We start from the raw sequence: 16,830 nt of genomic DNA, 5'->3' as shown, positions 1-16,830 counted from the left end.
GGTGGGTTCTCCCTGAAGAGGGAATCATAATTAAGGAGGGAACTCTAGCTACTGAAGAGGACTCCAGCTAACGAGGGGACCCTATCTTAGAAGAGGAATGAAGCTGAGATAATGAAGAAGCCACAACTAAGGAGATCCTAATTTAAGAAGTGTCCTGTTTTAGGGGTGAGTTTTACTTAGCTAAAGAAGGAGCTGCTATGTGGTTGCTCTCTCTGCTAGAAGCAGCAGCCAAATCTCATTCATATCCCACCCTACCGTCATAGAAAGGAAGGATGTATTAAATAGGGAAGTCAGATACATAATGTTTGAATACAAGAGAGGAGAGTGATGGTGGGAGGTTGAGGGGATCTGGGGTCGGTTTTGGACAAAACAACAACAATAATCACAAGAACAACAACAACTACAACAATAATGACAACAACAACAACAACATGAAAAGGACAATAAAAATACAGACTGGGATTGCAAAAAAAAACAAAAAAGAATTTTGTGAAAACACACCTGTCGACATGTGTTGTTGCAAAGAATTCCTTGGAATCCAGGTTTACAGAGACAACCATCTCTGGCTTCATTGCACTGTCCACCGTTCATACAATTACTACAGGTAAAATGGCAGTTTGGTCCGAAATAACCAATCTCACATTCTAGAAATAACCCAAATGGCATTAGCAGAGATTTAACAGAGATATAACAGCAAACAAAAAACAAAAAAAGCAACCCCACAGGAAACCATGATGTTTTAGTTGTTTAATTGACAAAGAATGGTCTGAAGCAAGGAATTTAGGTAAAGCAAGAATTCAATGAATATCTCGTGGGTTTTGAATTGACACAACAAAATTTAAGGGTAAGTGGTGCCATTCATGTGCCTCTCCTTAGCAGCACTGCAAGCTAAAAAAAATACTTCTCAGTTGTACTGTTTAGTTGTTGTTTACTGTCCCATTGTACCTATTTCAAGCTTGATGGACTGAGCCATCAAGAGTTCAGTGTTTTGCGATGTAATACAACAGAAAAAATAAAAAAGCAACCCTTTGACTAGAACACAGGTTTAAGAATAGAATATCACCCCAGCAAGTTGAAGTTATTTACTGCCCTTCTATTGAAGAACCCTTTCGTTACCATTTTTCGGTTGGAATCTACTGCTTTTGTTTCGATTGATTTTGGAAATAATGAAGAATTTCATGAAGGATGGCATTTAGAGCATAAATTAACAAGGAATCATGATGGTACCTTTTGATTTAGATCCCTTTAAAACAAGAAATTTATGTTGTAGAATTAAGGGGTGATATCAGGGGCGGGGGTTGGTGTTGATTTAAATGAAACAAATCTGATCATGTGACAGAGGAATGGAATGGGAGTCACATACAATGGCTGTAAAGGGAATGGAAGTTTGGTCAGATGATATCTGGTTGAGATTAGGGTCAACTGGGATTAGAGATGGATAAGATAATGGTATTTTGATAGATTGGTTATTGAAGGAAATGGCAGCAGAATGGTAAACTAATTCAATTAAAAGACAAAAGAAACAATTGATAGTTATGAAAGCTAGTTTAGTAGTGGAATGGAAGATGGATCAATCCCCAAAATATGAACAGCCAATTTTTAAAGAATCTTTTCTTCATGTGGATGGAAGTAGATTTCCTTTACACAGTGTCGGTTACTAATTTTTCTAGTTTTTAAATATTTCAAAGTTTAGAGAGAGAAAAAAAAACAATGAAAAAAAGAATGGCACAGAAAGTATATTCTATTTAAATAATTATTTAAACAGGCAAATTGGCAGAGTGGCTAGAGTGCCTTGTGGCATTTGTTTTGATTCTCTGTGGTCAGAGTTCAAATCCTACCAAGGCTAACCTTGCTTTTCATCCTTTTGGGGTCAAAAAAAAAAAAAAAAAAGGGAGCTTTTCTGGAAAGCAGATCAGTGAAGGAAAGGGTTAGGTCCTTGTTCTGGTTCCTTACATCAATGTCTGTGATAACACTGGTGCCAGTCTGTATTAACCCAAGTTGGTAGCATTTCTCTTTGATAAATATCAGAAAGAGTGGAGAATGGAGACAATCCGACAGGGGCGGCTACCAGTCTGCCTCAAAAAAATTCTTGTCCAAGCCTGTACATTACATGGTGTAAGAGAATGGTCAGCCTTGACTTTTGAGAACATTGTACAAAGAAAATAACTGAACCTGTTTTCCTTGTATTAATGGGGAAGGCCCATGGCCAAGTAGGTGAGGTGTTTCAACAACAGTCATAAGAGCATCTTCATTTGATGTACATTTTCCATGCTGGACAGTTTGACAGGAGCTGGCAAGACCAGAGGATAGTGCCAAGCTCTGCTGTCTGTTTTGGCATGGTGGCCATGGCTGGATGACCTTTCTGATGCCAACAACTTTACAAAATGAAAAAGGTGTTTTTTTACATAGCATCTGCACCAGTGGGGTCACCAAATAAGTTCCAAGACAAAAACCATTCAACTGAGATCGGGGGTGGTGGGTGGTATTGAGGGAAGTGACGAGGGGGTTAGACTGTGGAAGACAGAAACAAGACAGGGTGTTGCGCTGAGCTCTTGAAAGAAACACTTCATTGCTCCAGTCCACTCAACTGTAAATGGGTCCCAACAATAAACATAACTTTACAACAGACTGATGTCCCATTCAGGACCAGGGAGTTTTGTCATCTCAGTCCCTCATATGCTATGAAAACTGGGATTCAGCTCCAGCCTTGTGAGTCTTGGGGCTCATAACAAACTCAAGCAAGAACTGATAATGATGAAGGAAATTTACAGACAATAAATTTTTTTTATTTCTAATAAATTGTAAAACATCATTCAACAGTTCTGAAACTGCAGATCGTTGTTCATGTCAAGGTAGTTGATGGTTACCCAAGTTCTCTACATCATCATCATCATCATCATCATCATCACCATTATTATCGTTTAATGTCCATGTTCCATGCTGGCATCGGTTGGATGGTTTGACTGGATCTGATGCATCCAAGGACTCGATTGTGCTCCAATGTCAGCTTTGGTCTGGTTTCTATGGCTGGATGCCCTTCTTAATTCCAACCACTCGACATTGTGTACTGGGTGTTTTACATGTGCCACTGGCACTATTGAGGTTGCCATGCAGTTCACAAGAATACAGAAGGTCAGGACACGGAGGGGGTGGGTGTCAACTTTATGCCAGAAGACAAAGAGGGGGAGTTGAGAGTATGAGAGAAGGGTTGGGGCAAAGCAGGCTCATCTTGAAGAGTAACTTGTAGTCATTTGTTTACATCCCCGTCATTTAAAAGTTTGTCAAAAGAGATTGATAGGATAAGTATCAGACATGAAAATAAGCACAGTTTGAGCAAATCCTACAATGCAGTGCTCCAGCATGGCCACAGTCCAGTGACTGAAACAAGTAAAAGATAAAAGCAGCTATTCTGCTTCAGAAGAAGGCTGCTATTGTGGGGTTTTATTCATTTAATTAATCAATTAAATTAATGGAGTGAACTAATCAAAATGACACATTTAGTGCAACATTCTCTAAAACCTGCTCAAAGTTATAAAATGTCGTTTTTACACCCAAAACGTTGCTGATTGTCAGAGAAACCTTATACAAAAAGATCTTATCTCTTTCACACATCAGTCGTTGATGGAGAGAGTAAGTCTGTAGGAACAAACACCTGGAAGTTGTCTCTACCCTATCCTCTCTCTGTCTGTGTGTCTCTGTCTTAATGGATTTCATGCTTGACCCTGCAAGGTTACAAGTGACGATAAACGTACGATATGGTGGTGGCGTATTGTGAGATACAGTCACTGACGTCTCATATTATTTAACATGAAGTGAAAAAAAGATCAACAAAAGGATCAAAATACAATTAAAAAAAAAAGGAAGAAAAACCCTTCCTGAAATCACAAAAGCGTATGTCAAGTCCCTTTGTGCATCTGACATTGAAAGAAGTTTTCTGTGACAATGGGACATGGCACCTTACACACACACAAACACACCATCTTTTTATATATATATAAGCACAGGAGTGGCTGTGTGGTAAGAAGCTTGCTTCCCAACCACATAGTTCTGGGTGCCTTACATATACATATCCCTTCACCCACTCCCCATCTCTTACTCTCCCATACACATTTGCAACCCCTACTCACCCACACTTCTAATTCTTCTTCCTCCACCCACTCCTACTCACCACCTTGTACCTTGGGGGGTCAACACAGATGTGCCACCATCACTATTTTTATCTCCTCCTTGCTCTACCCTGATCCCTTAAAAGGCAAGTAGTAACGTAACCCCTCCACAACAAGAACCCTCTTCTACTCTGACCCTTTTCTCTCCTACTTTAACCCTGCATCTCCTAGCATTGAACCTTGGAGGTTCATAATCTTGCAAGCTGCATGATCCACATTTTGCTGGTGCCAAACAAAGCACCCAATGCACTCTGTAAAGTGGTCGGTGTTAAGAAGGGCACCCAGCCATAGAAACCCTGCCAAAGTAGACATTGGAGCACAGTGTAGTCCATCGGATCCTGTAAAACCATCCAACCCATGCCAGCAGGGCACATGGATGTTAAGCGGTGGTGATGATGAGGAGGTATATACATATATAATATACAACATGGCAGAGACAAACAACACAGATAAACAACAAAAACATATTTGGTCGTACATTATAACATGCAACATTACAAAGTGGTAACAATACATTATTATTACATCAAAAATGCTACAATAACAAACATTATTATTATTATGTTAGATAGCAACAATAGCTCTCACATCAGTTTATCCAAGACAAACAAGCTATGGTCTCAAAATAAAACATTCAACAAAATATTTATGGTGTTAGATAACAAAACAGAATATTAATATTTTCATATTGTTGCTATTTTGCAAAAGTGTCGTAAGTCCAAAGCGTTGCTTTTTCAGATAATGAAAAAATAATGTCACCATTCAATAACAAAACCATTGTACTACACTTTGACAATTTTTAATATCTTAGCATTTGAAGCAGCTGGAGATATGATAGTTTGACCAAAAGAACCGGCTGCTGCAAGCAAAAATAAATATTGAAAAAAATGCATTTGGCCAAATTTGGACATATGACAGTTTAGCAATACAGCAACGATACTAACAACAATAACAAAATATTATTATGATATATATATATATATATATATATATATATATATATGCACAACAAAACATGCACAGAAATTGCACAAGGGAAGGTTTTTTGTGCAATTTTAATGCTACAAGATGCAGAATGTGTGCATGGCAATGAGGAAAGTTCCAAGGGGTGCTTGCTGTATGAAAAACAAATAGTGAAGTGGTGTTAACGTAATGCAGTGAACTAAGACATGTTTATCTAAGACCGGGCACCAGCACTAGGGAAAATATACATTGCTGAGGAGGTCTAACATGACAGAAACACGTCTAGTATTATGGCCATATCTATGAAAAATTTAACTCACTCCTTTCTGTATTATATCCTTAATAAAGTTTGTTATCAGGGTTGTCTCCCCTGTCATTCTCAGAATTAATAATTAACATTATTTTTCCTCTTACAGGTATAATATTCACACATCTAAAATTATTTTGACCCCCACATCACTGCATTATTAGTGCTAGCATCCACATCACTATATGAATGGCAGGTGAGAGAACAGAATGCCTTAAATAGTTTATGTGCAAAGAGAAGATGAAATAATAATGTGCAACAGCAGCAGCAGCAGCAGAGCAGCAGATATCGAGAGGGGAAAGTGTTTTCAAGAATTTTCATTGATCTCATTCACAACATACTTTATGTATACATAGTATATGTATATATACACACACATATACATCCATGTCTAGCAAGCTGTATGACGGTCTAATTAGTGCTGGTGTCATGGAAAAAAGCGCCCCCTACACTCTATAAAGTGGTTGGCATTACGAAGGGCATGGAACCATAGACATTATGCCACAGCAGACATTGGAATATGGTGCAGTTCTTGAACTTGTCAGATCCAGTCAAACTGTCCAACCCATGCCAGCATGGAATGCAGTCATTAAATGATGATGGTGCCTATATACATACATGCACACATATACATGTATAAATATATTCATATACAGATGCATGCACACACACACACACACACACACACACACACACACACACACACACACAATATTGAATAACTGCCAGAAAGAAACTGTTATGAAAATTATTATTTTACAAACTGCTGACTTCATTTTTAGAAACAAAATGTTTTTTAACAACTTATATCAAATGTAAAGGTGTTGTATATATATATATATCTGGAATATATCATGTAAATATCAAAAAATAGATAACAGTATGAAATTATGTTTGCGTGTGTGTGTGTGTGTGTGTGTGTGTTCCTTTGAAACTAATGTTTCCCCTTTTGTACCTACTCTCAGTTTTCTACATCTATTAGTTCATTCGAGCATAACCCTACCCCCTGCGCCCCACAAAAACACGAAACAAAAAACAGATGTAACAAATTTGAAATAGCAATGGAATGGACAATCTGCCACAAAGCTGCATGCACCAAGCATTCATTGGATGGAAAGCAAATTCCCCATGCAGACTCCTTCACACTTTGTGCATACTTCTTACAGACTCACTTGCATGTTGAACAGTCATGTCTGTTCTATGGTAGGTAGAAGACACTTGCCCAAGGTGCCATGCAGTGGGATTGAATTCAAAACCATGTGGTTGGGAAGCAAACTTCTTAACCACACAGCAATGTTTGCGCTTACCATAGCCATGTATGCTTCTATCTCACACACACACACACACACACACACACACACACACACACACACACACACATTCATATGCTAAGCTTTAGATGAGACAACATTCTACAGACACATGTGTGCATACCTAAATCTACATATCTACATACATGCACATACGCAAAATTGTGAATGAATATATATATATATATATATATATATATATATACGTATATATTCGCACACACATAAGCACATAGACACATAAATACATTACATACATCTCACATATATACACACATAGATATATGTCCCAAAACCTTTCCGAAAGTTACATGTTTGAAATATATTTGTTTCCTCAGGGGCAACCAGTTTTGACATTAAACCTTGATCTTGGTGTATTAAAAGGAAATGGTACACGGCACCAGTTCTGAGTTGTTTATATGAGAACTTAAATGCCAGAGGCTTTTTTCGCTGCTATCTGACCCCATTCATTTGACCTTAGATCTTTTGGTATTTTTATGAAATACAAGCAGAATTGGATTGCAGTTCCCTGCAGGATTTACCAAGAACACCCACTGTTTGGATCGCAATGATGGTGTGGAGACTTTCTCATTTACATTGCTCTTCCACTGATGCAACATTTTGCATTTCCTGTTTCTCTACATCCATACTACACCTCCTCTATCTTTGTATATGTGTGTATGATGTTAAACGATGATGATGATATACTTATTTGAAGGTGCTCAAATCTTTTACTGTAATAAATCTACCTATCTATTCCATTCTCTCCACCCAACATATTGAGTTTTACATTAGATAATAATGGCACAATGTAGAATATATTTTATTTAGTTGACAATTTTGGAATTACTTTACATATATATATATTTATTTATTTATTTATGTGTGTGTGTGTGTGTGTGTGTGTGTGTGTGTGTGTGTGTGTGTAGATATAAGTAAAACAAAGGAAAAAGAACTCAGTATATGACATTATATATAGATAGGAAAAGTTAAGATATGCAGTTTCTACCATTTGTCCCCTACGCATGTTTCAACATTGTGGCTAGTAGTGGGTGTTCTTAGTGCATTTGAATGCAGAACCACAGCAGTTTTTCAAAGGAACATTCTATTATATTATGTTGACACAGATCAAATGTTAGATCTGCAATTTATTGCATTATGAACATCCACTGGAGATGATGCGATGAGCCACAATGGCAAAAGACACACAGGCAACAAATGATAATAAACAGCATTGTGGGTTTATCATCTTGTTTCCTACATTTTCCCTTTATGTCATAACTAGGGAAACTACAAAGTATAGAATTAACCATACTGGAAGCAGACTGGACGATGATACTCTACGTGGGGCAGTAAACTCACCAGTGGGAGTCATGCATCCATGCGCACGCACGCACGCACACACACACACACACACACACACACACACACACACACACACACACACACACACACACACACACACACACACACACACACACACACGTGACCTAACATGGAAGAGATTGTTGATTAGTGTGTAACGTAAAATAAGTTCCAAGCTTTGAAGAAAAGTCTACAGTTTCCTACCAATTTCTGTGATGGACAGAAACTAGTTTTCAATTAATGGAAACTTTTTGTAGAAAAGGTGAGCAAATATTGTAGAGAAGAAAGGGAAAAGATTGTTAGATTGTCCAATGATATGCGAGATTGTGGTTGTAGAAGTGTCAGTTACAACATGAAGTGGGGCTGGAGAGAAAGAGAGAGAGAGAGAGAGATAGAGAGAGAGAAATACATTAGATTTTCAAGTTTTATACATGTACATTCATTCATATGTGCACTCTGTGTGTGTGTAATATACAGTAATCCCTCACCACACTGTGGTTTACCTACAGCGCACTCAATACATTGTGGATTTTCCTGGCTAATATATGTAAATTTATGTTGCAGACTCCTCAGTATATCCTGGTTTCTGTGGCCGACAGGTATTTATATTTGTTTAGATTTTAATTATTTCTGTGGGAGGTTTCAGAGCATAATACCCGCGATAATCGAGGGCTGACAGTATACTTAATATTTTTTTACTGTATAGGCAAGCCAGAGGACTGCACCAAATTCTGTCTGTTTTAGTTGGATGCCCTTCCTAATGTGAAGTAAATGAGCGAACAAACAAAAGAAAGTAGCAGGAATTACATAAATATTTAATAATGGCACCACATAAATTGAAGTTTCATGAGATTATTTCATTGGATGCTAGACTCTGACGAGACAGATATGTCCAATGCATCCATGAAACTTGAAGTCATGTGGTGATGAGACAAACCATTATTATAGCTGTATGTGCATGTGTGTGTGTATACTAAACAAGGGAAATAGAAATCATGTAACTGACTTTCTATTAAAAGAAACAGTGCACTGAGTGCTTGTGCAACATCCTATGGCTTCCTCTGTGTGTGTGTGTGTGTATGTTTTACTTTGATTAAGTCAGTCTTGCTACTCTAAGTTTCACCTGTTGGCACATAGGAAATTCAAGTAAGTTATAATTGAGACTTGACTTACCTGATGGTCCTGTGCACCTACAGGTAAAGTTCAGAGTAGCAAAAAGTGAAGGGGAAGTCTAAAGGATTAATTAAATGAGTTTAATTAATGAGTGGTACTTAGTTAAGGAATTAAAAGTGACTCAAGCAAGAAGCTGAGATCAGATGTACACTGAAAATACTGACGCTAAAATCTTGCAGGTACTTCGTGTATTACAACTGAAAACTGGTCGGTACCACAAATGTAGATGTCTCACAATCGAAGACTGGTTGGTATGCTAATGAAAAACTAAAAGAGAGTTTGTAGTAGAGTTTGATAAGATCACTTGCCATGTTGTGAAGAATGTAACTTTTTTTCACTTTTGTCCTTCGTCAGAAAGTAAGAAAATGGAGCAAGAAAATGGTACCATTTTTCCCAAAGTTCTTGCTTTCCAGCCGAAAGACCCAAAACATTATTTTCTCCAGTCTTCATGACAAAAAAAAAAAAAAAAAAAAAAAAAAAAAAAAAATTACCAAACTGTTTGACCAATGGTTAAAACCTGACTGAGATATTGTGCTTGCAGTGGTTTGACCAATGCCAGCTACCTTGATGAAGTACAACACACCATCTGGGTGGCTTGACCAGTGTCCACTACCTGGATGTCTAGTAATAGCAATACACCCTTCAGTAAGCTTACTGTTTGGCTGAAGATACCATTGATAATAACTTAGATATGTTCTGGTGAAAGATTGGCTCAGGCCATGTCTAACTTCATAGCACCACCTGATAGGATCTGTAAAGTCATTTTTAGGTCATGTTTTGTGGTATCACAGTCTATTCGAGTAGGGAGTTATTGTTGATTGAGTTGTATCGAGGTATGGGTGGCTTATCTGGTATTCTTTGAAGGAATTTGTCCAGGTTTTGTTTGAAGGTGATGGGGTTCTTTTGTTTGCTTGTTTGATTTGTTATGGGATAATGTTGAAGAGAGAAGGGTATTTGTAAAATAAAAAGAGAAAAGGAAAAAGAAATCAACAAAACAAAAATATTTTGTAATTTTTTTTTCATATTTGAAGGTTTGTTATTGGAAACTGTTTGCCAAAGCACACAACACACCAAAGCCAACCACCAGAGTGTTGAAAATGGAAAGAGATAAAGTGAGAAAGAAAGAAAGAGGAAACTAAGATTAGGAAAGTGAGAGAGAAAGAGAGAGAGAATAAAAGGTGCAAGAAGTAAGAGCAAGGATGCCCTATATTGGATCTGCTTCTTGACCCTTTGCACTTGGGGTAGAAACAGAGAGGCCCACAGCTCTTTTCTTTTGTTATTTGGTAACATCTACAGAAGCCAGGGGGCCACACTACTGAGAACTGGAAAAACAGTTTACATACCTTTAGGGTTAGTGGGTACTCTCTCATGTGACTGTGTGTCTGAGTGTGTGAGGGTAGAAGCAGTTGATTCAGGGGTTACTGGGGTATCTCCTCTGGAGATTTTAACTGGGTTGATCAGAAAAATAAACGAAAATAATAATAATAATAATGATGATAATATTAAATTAAAATAATAAAGACAGCGGATGGTGGTTTTGTTTTTTCTTGGATTTTGAGAAAATATGTCTCAGAAAGTGTTTTGATATTTTCAAGAATTGTCTTTTGAAATATTTTTCCAGAAAGTTCTCACTGAATGGATGTAGTAGATTATTAGTGTATATGTTGATATTTTAAACTATACCACAAACACATAGACAATCTATCATATAGGTATGTTTATAATCAATATATATAAATATAGATTGAGGGAATATTTATAATCTTGGCTATTACCACATTAGCACACCATGCAGGATCCTGGCTAGCACAGCATTCCAAAATCAAAAAGAAATTATACCTTCAGATCATGACATCTGAGGAAGTGAATGGACTAAAAATTTGTTATTACATATTTCCATATGTATTACATAACATTCTCTGAGATATGGAATAAAATATCGTCCAGTTATGGAAACAATTGTAATGTCAATTTTACTTCTCCTTTCCTCATTTAGATTATTAATTTTATGTTTATGTATGCTCCTGTGAAGGTGGCACATAAAAAACACCATTTTGAGTGTGGCCGTTGCCAGTACTGCCTGACTGGCCTTTGTGCCAGTGGCACGTAAAAAGCACCCACTACACACTCAGAGTGGTTGGCGTTAGGAAGGGCATCCAGCTGTGGAAACTCTGCCAGATCAGATTGGAGTCTGGTGCAGCCATCTGGTTCGCCAGTCCTCAGTCAAATCGTCCAACCCATGCTAGCATGGAAGGCGGACGTTAAACGATGATGATGATGATGATATATATAATACAAAGTCAAAAGAGAAAAAATTTCCACTTAACATTGTTAGGAAACTGAAAGAAGTCCATTGTGTGTTTATCTCTTTGTCTTGACATTGTTTGGTAGTTGTAAATGAAGGTCACTGTTATACAAGCAGTGTCGTTTGTTTCCTACCTTCTGTAAAAACATTTTCTGGCTATGGGGAAATATTACCTTGCTTGTAAAAAGGTGATGGTTGATGACAGGAAGAGCACCCAGCCATAGAAAATTCTGCTCATTAAGCTTCGTCTGAGCCATGCAAGGATGGAATTGCAGTCATTAAAAACGATGATGGTGACAGTGGCATCTGCAGCCATCATCAACAAATTGTGACAATAAATCCAAACGCCCACCTTGTATTTGTTTTATTTGTCATTCTGACGTCTGTCTCTTTAAACTGCTTTTTAATATTCCTTTCTATAATTTTCAGGTCTGAAAGTTTGGTGGGAGCCTGGTGCTTGGCCTCGAAAGAATTAAAGGCAAAATGAACCATGGTGGAATTTGAACTCAGATCATAACGATGGATGAAATGCTGCAAAGCATTCCGTCTGGCATGCTAACGACTTTGCCAGCTCGTTGCCTTTAATCTGCTTCTCATACTAATCATTATAAATAGCTCCTCGACTAATTAAGTGTTTAGTAATTCACTTTTGACACAACAAGTTGTGGTATTTGACTTGAAAGTGGAAGGTTGTTAATTCTTTATTGGTACCAAAAACAAAATACTAATGGTGAGATATCCAGTTTCAGGACAATTATAAAAACTGTGTATGTGTGTGTGTGTGTGTGTGTGTGTTTATGTATGTGTACATGTATGTATGTTTGAGTGTATGTTTACGTGTGTGTATGTATGTTTGAATTTGTCTACATGGGTGTGTATATGTGTCTATGTTCATGTGTGTAAAAGTGTATGTATGGGTATGTACATATGTATGCATTATGTTTATGTGTGTGTGTGTGTGTATGAGTATATGTGTATGCATGTATTTATGTATGTGTGGGTGTGTTTGTGTGTGAGTATACACATGTGTATATAATGGTTGTATAATGTATATAACATGTATAGAAATAGATGAAAGTTTCTTTTGGAATTAATATTGATGTCAGGATGACAGGGTCAGCATCATGACGTGTGTATTTATATATGTAATTATGTTTGTATGTATGTGTGTGTGTATGGATGCATGTATGTCTTTCTCTATCTCATCATTGTTTTAATGTCCACCTTTTCATGCTTGCATGGGTCAGACAGAATTTACTGAGGCAGATTTTTTTTCTGTAACCAGATGCCCTTCCTGTCACCAACCCTCACCTGTTTCCAAGCAAAGGTAATATTCTTCCCCTGAACAGACATGTTTTTACAGAATATTGGAAAAGAATGACACGACTCTGCTTTATAACAGTAACACACGCGCACACACACACACACAGAATGGTCTTCTTTCAGTTTCCACCAAATCCACTGACAAGGCTTTGGGCAGCCCAGGACTTCAGTAGAAGACACTCTTCCAAGGTGCTGTGTAGTGGAACCGAACTCTCTCTATGCATGAAATTAATGTAAATATTTCTCTTAAATAACTTTTCTAGTTGTTTCATCTAATTTTACTCTGCTGAATTCTTCAGAAAAAATTTTTTTTACTAAATCTTCATTAAGCATAATTAACATAATTACACTCTCTGTCATTTTGGACTAATGACTTTTAGCTTAATTAAAAGCCCAGAAGATAACACTCAGAAAGACTTTTCATTGAATAAACTCAGATCTTCATCCATGATCAAAATTTTCCTTGCCTACACAGATTAAAATTTGATCCAAGTGTGTCTCCTTGTCTTAATTCTAAACACATAAACCTGGATCATATTGGATCAATTTATCAGACACCTCTCCAGAAGTCAACCCTACTTCCTTCTATCTTCCATGAAGTCCTTACCCAGAACAGTTCCCTACATAATCATCAGACAATTAATGAAACGAGATTTATTTTTAAAAATCCATTTCAGACTTCATTCTCTGGTTTTGTTCGGTGCTTTTTAATTTAGGAGCTCAAATCTTGTCTCATAAACACTGTGTTGTGTCCCTGAATAAAGTGGAATAAAGGATGACAAGGTGGTTAGAAGTAGCAGAGTACCAACTATGAGGCTGGCAGTTTGTTACCCGTGACACTGCATTGTGTGTGTGGTGAGGGCATTTAATTTGTAACAGTCCGGTATATTGGTACAACAGGACAGGAACAACTCTCTTGTAATAAACAATAGAAGCATTGTTGGGTTGTCAATTATTTAACTTAGCTTGCAGTGGGGAGTTCAATACCTACTGAGGAAAAGGTAAGGGAGGAGAACTATGTACAATAGTCTAGTGTCTCATCCAGGAGGAAATGTCTCTCATCCACTTAATAGAGTGAAAACTGAAGAGAAACACTGGACCATGTGTGGATTGTTGGATTCAGAAAGACATAACTGTTTTATTACCTACAGCAAGGCACAGATTATTTCATACTTGATTACCATTTTAAACTGGTTGCCACTGGGAATGGTGTCCAGATACAACTAGATTCCAGCTAGAGATATCATTTAAAGAATACAGAAGTTATACATGAGCTACTTCAAGTTTCACGCTTGGATAGTGCAGTAATTGGACAGGCTTGTGTAGTGTACTGTGCATAATTTGGCAATCATTCAAACTGAAATAACATGGCTACACCATGATGAAAATCTTGAAAGATTGCCGGATTGTACACCATATGTTATCTGAACATGAAACTTGAAGTAGTTCATGTACAACTCATGCCTTCATTATTGATGATGTTTACACACATATACATAATAGCATGAGTGGCAGAAGTGATTATCTTTATGAAAAAAATATAAAAATCTGCCAAACTCTCCAATTTTTTAAACTTTTACAAGTTTGCTTCAGTGATGCAAATCTTCACTGATAATTACATTTATGTGGATTTTGTGATAAAACAGGGTTACCACAGCCATTGCACTCAATCTGTACTTTCATATCTACCATGAGAGCTTTTTATAATTACAATCAACAGTGTGTTCAAAATTACAGGATTTTCCAAAAAACAAAGAGAATCAAACATGCCACCCATTCTACAACATATATGTATATATGTATGTATATGTATATATATATGTGTGAGTGTATATATATATATATATATATATATATATATATATATATATATATATATATATATATATATATATATATATATATATATTTCTAACTGTTGTCCCTATTGAGCCCAACTGTTCAGGATGTATGTCAATATGTCCCCTTTATTGTTATTCCTTAACAAGAAACCCCTGTAAAAACTGTCAACTCACGTATACAGGTGTGGCCATCTCGAGCCAACAGCTTGCCAACTCTACAGATACATTGGTACGACCCTTCAGAATTGACGCACTGCTCTTCGCAGCCTCCATTGTCATTGAGACATTCGTTAACATCTACAAAGAGAGACGAAACATGACGACATGCTAAAATTGCTGCTAACATAATTCATTTAGAGAGGAGCTAAGAAAATTTAATTAACTTAACTCCTTCCTCCTCTGCTGCCACTGTAATGAGGAGAAATAACATTGTTAATAATTAATTTTAGTCACGAAAGATAAGGGAGACATTACTAGAATATTAACTAATTAAATATTTTTATATTTGGGGACGTTCATTTTGCCAATAAACACATGCACTGTTCATTTGACCTTCACTTTATTATTATTATTATTATTATTATTATTATTAGTTTATTTATCAGAGTTCTTCAATGACGTTCTGTTCTTCTCCGTGTTTCCTCCCCTCTCTGGTCTTGTCCCATCTCAGATTCCATTTCATCTTTCTGTGGTATGCATCTCTGTTTGCACATCCTTTTGCATCAGTATCTGTGTGTGTGTGTATATCTATTTCTTTATTGCCCATAAGGGGCTAAGCAGCGAGAGGACAAACAAGGACAGTCAAAGTGATTAAGTTGATTACACCGACCCCAGTGCGTAACTGGTACTTATTTTATCGACCCCGAAGGGATGAAGGGCAAAGTTGACCACGGCGGAATTTGAACTCAGAACGCGAAGACTGATGAAATACCGTTAAGCATGTCACCCAGCATACTAACAATTCTGCCAGCTCGCCGCCGCCGCCTTAATAATAATAATAATGATAATAATAATAATAATAATAATAATAATAATCCTTTCTACTATAGTCACAAGGCCTGAAATTTTAAGAGAGGACTTAAGTCGATGTCATCGACTCCAGTACTCCACTACTTCTTAATTTATCGGCCCCGAAAGGATGGAAAGCAAAGTTAACCTCGGCGAAATTTGAACTCAGAACGTAAGGACGGACGAAATGCCGTATTAATAACAATAATACTATAAGCACAAGGCCTGAAATTTTAGAGGAGGGGGGCAGTGGATTAGATCGACTCCAGTACGCAACTGGTACTTAATTTATCGACCTCAAAAGGATGAAAGGCAAAGTCGAACTCAGAATGTAGCGACGGGCGAAAAACCGCTAAGCATTTCTTCCAGCGTGCTAACGACTCTGCCAGCTCATCACTTTAATAATAATAATAATAATAATAATGATGATAATAATAATAAGCAATGAGAGCGACAACTACATGGAAGGTAAATGCTTACCTTCACAGCCGCAAACATCTCTTTTCAAACGGAAGCCAGCTGTGCATCCGCACATGTACGATCCTGGGTTGTTATAACAGGACTGTGAACAGCAATGGTCCTCATCCAGGCATTCATTGATATCTGTGAAGGACAAAAACTAATCTTTTAAGATATTCAGCATATATATTGATTAGATTATTGATTAGATTATTAATTAGATTATTGAGGACGAGAAAACATGGTGGAATAAAAATCAAACTGACTGAAAGAAGATTATGGAAATATTAGGAACTTTTCGTTCACCATCGCAAAAAAACCCTCACTCATTGTCACGCTCTCTCATACTCATGATCTCCACTCATGGTCACCCTCTATTCATGATCCCCACTCATGATCACCGTCTTTCTCTTTCACTCACGACTACTCTCACAAAATACCCCTCTCACTCACGATCATCCTTCACTCATGATTTCCATTCACGATCACTCTTCACTTGCCTTTACTCCCTTCTCTCTCCCATTCACAACCACCCTCCATTCACGACCACCCTCCACTCGTAATCACCCTCCCCGACGCAATTACCGCCCCCCCTCTCTCTCTCTCTCTC

At 37.3% G+C, this 16,830-nt stretch overlaps 1 protein-coding gene across 3 annotated transcripts in view; it reads right to left on the bottom strand.

Moving 5' to 3' along the window:
- The window catches only part of LOC106867633 (multiple epidermal growth factor-like domains protein 6), a 109,433-nt gene that overhangs the window by 51,819 nt on the left and 40,784 nt on the right, over positions 1-16,830 (bottom strand). For 2 of the 3 annotated variants that reach the window (XM_014912557.2, XM_014912558.2), the window contains exons 5-8: positions 16,242-16,364; positions 14,928-15,050; positions 10,628-10,732; positions 502-644 (exon numbers count right to left, since the gene is read on the bottom strand). In XM_014912557.2, coding sequence (XP_014768043.1) covers positions 502-644; positions 10,628-10,732; positions 14,928-15,050; positions 16,242-16,296 — 426 coding nt within the window. In that variant the 5' untranslated portion in view covers positions 16,297-16,364. The remainder of the gene's footprint in view (positions 1-501; positions 645-10,627; positions 10,733-14,927; positions 15,051-16,241; positions 16,365-16,830) is intronic. The other variant, XM_014912559.2, reaches the window with a different exon arrangement.

This window comes from Octopus bimaculoides, chromosome 3, assembly GCF_001194135.2.
Source record: "Octopus bimaculoides isolate UCB-OBI-ISO-001 chromosome 3, ASM119413v2, whole genome shotgun sequence".
Lineage (NCBI taxonomy): Eukaryota > Metazoa > Mollusca > Cephalopoda > Octopoda > Octopodidae > Octopus > Octopus bimaculoides.
The sequence above is the reverse complement of the archived record's forward strand: the minus strand, read 5'-3'. Positions and strand labels throughout refer to the sequence as shown.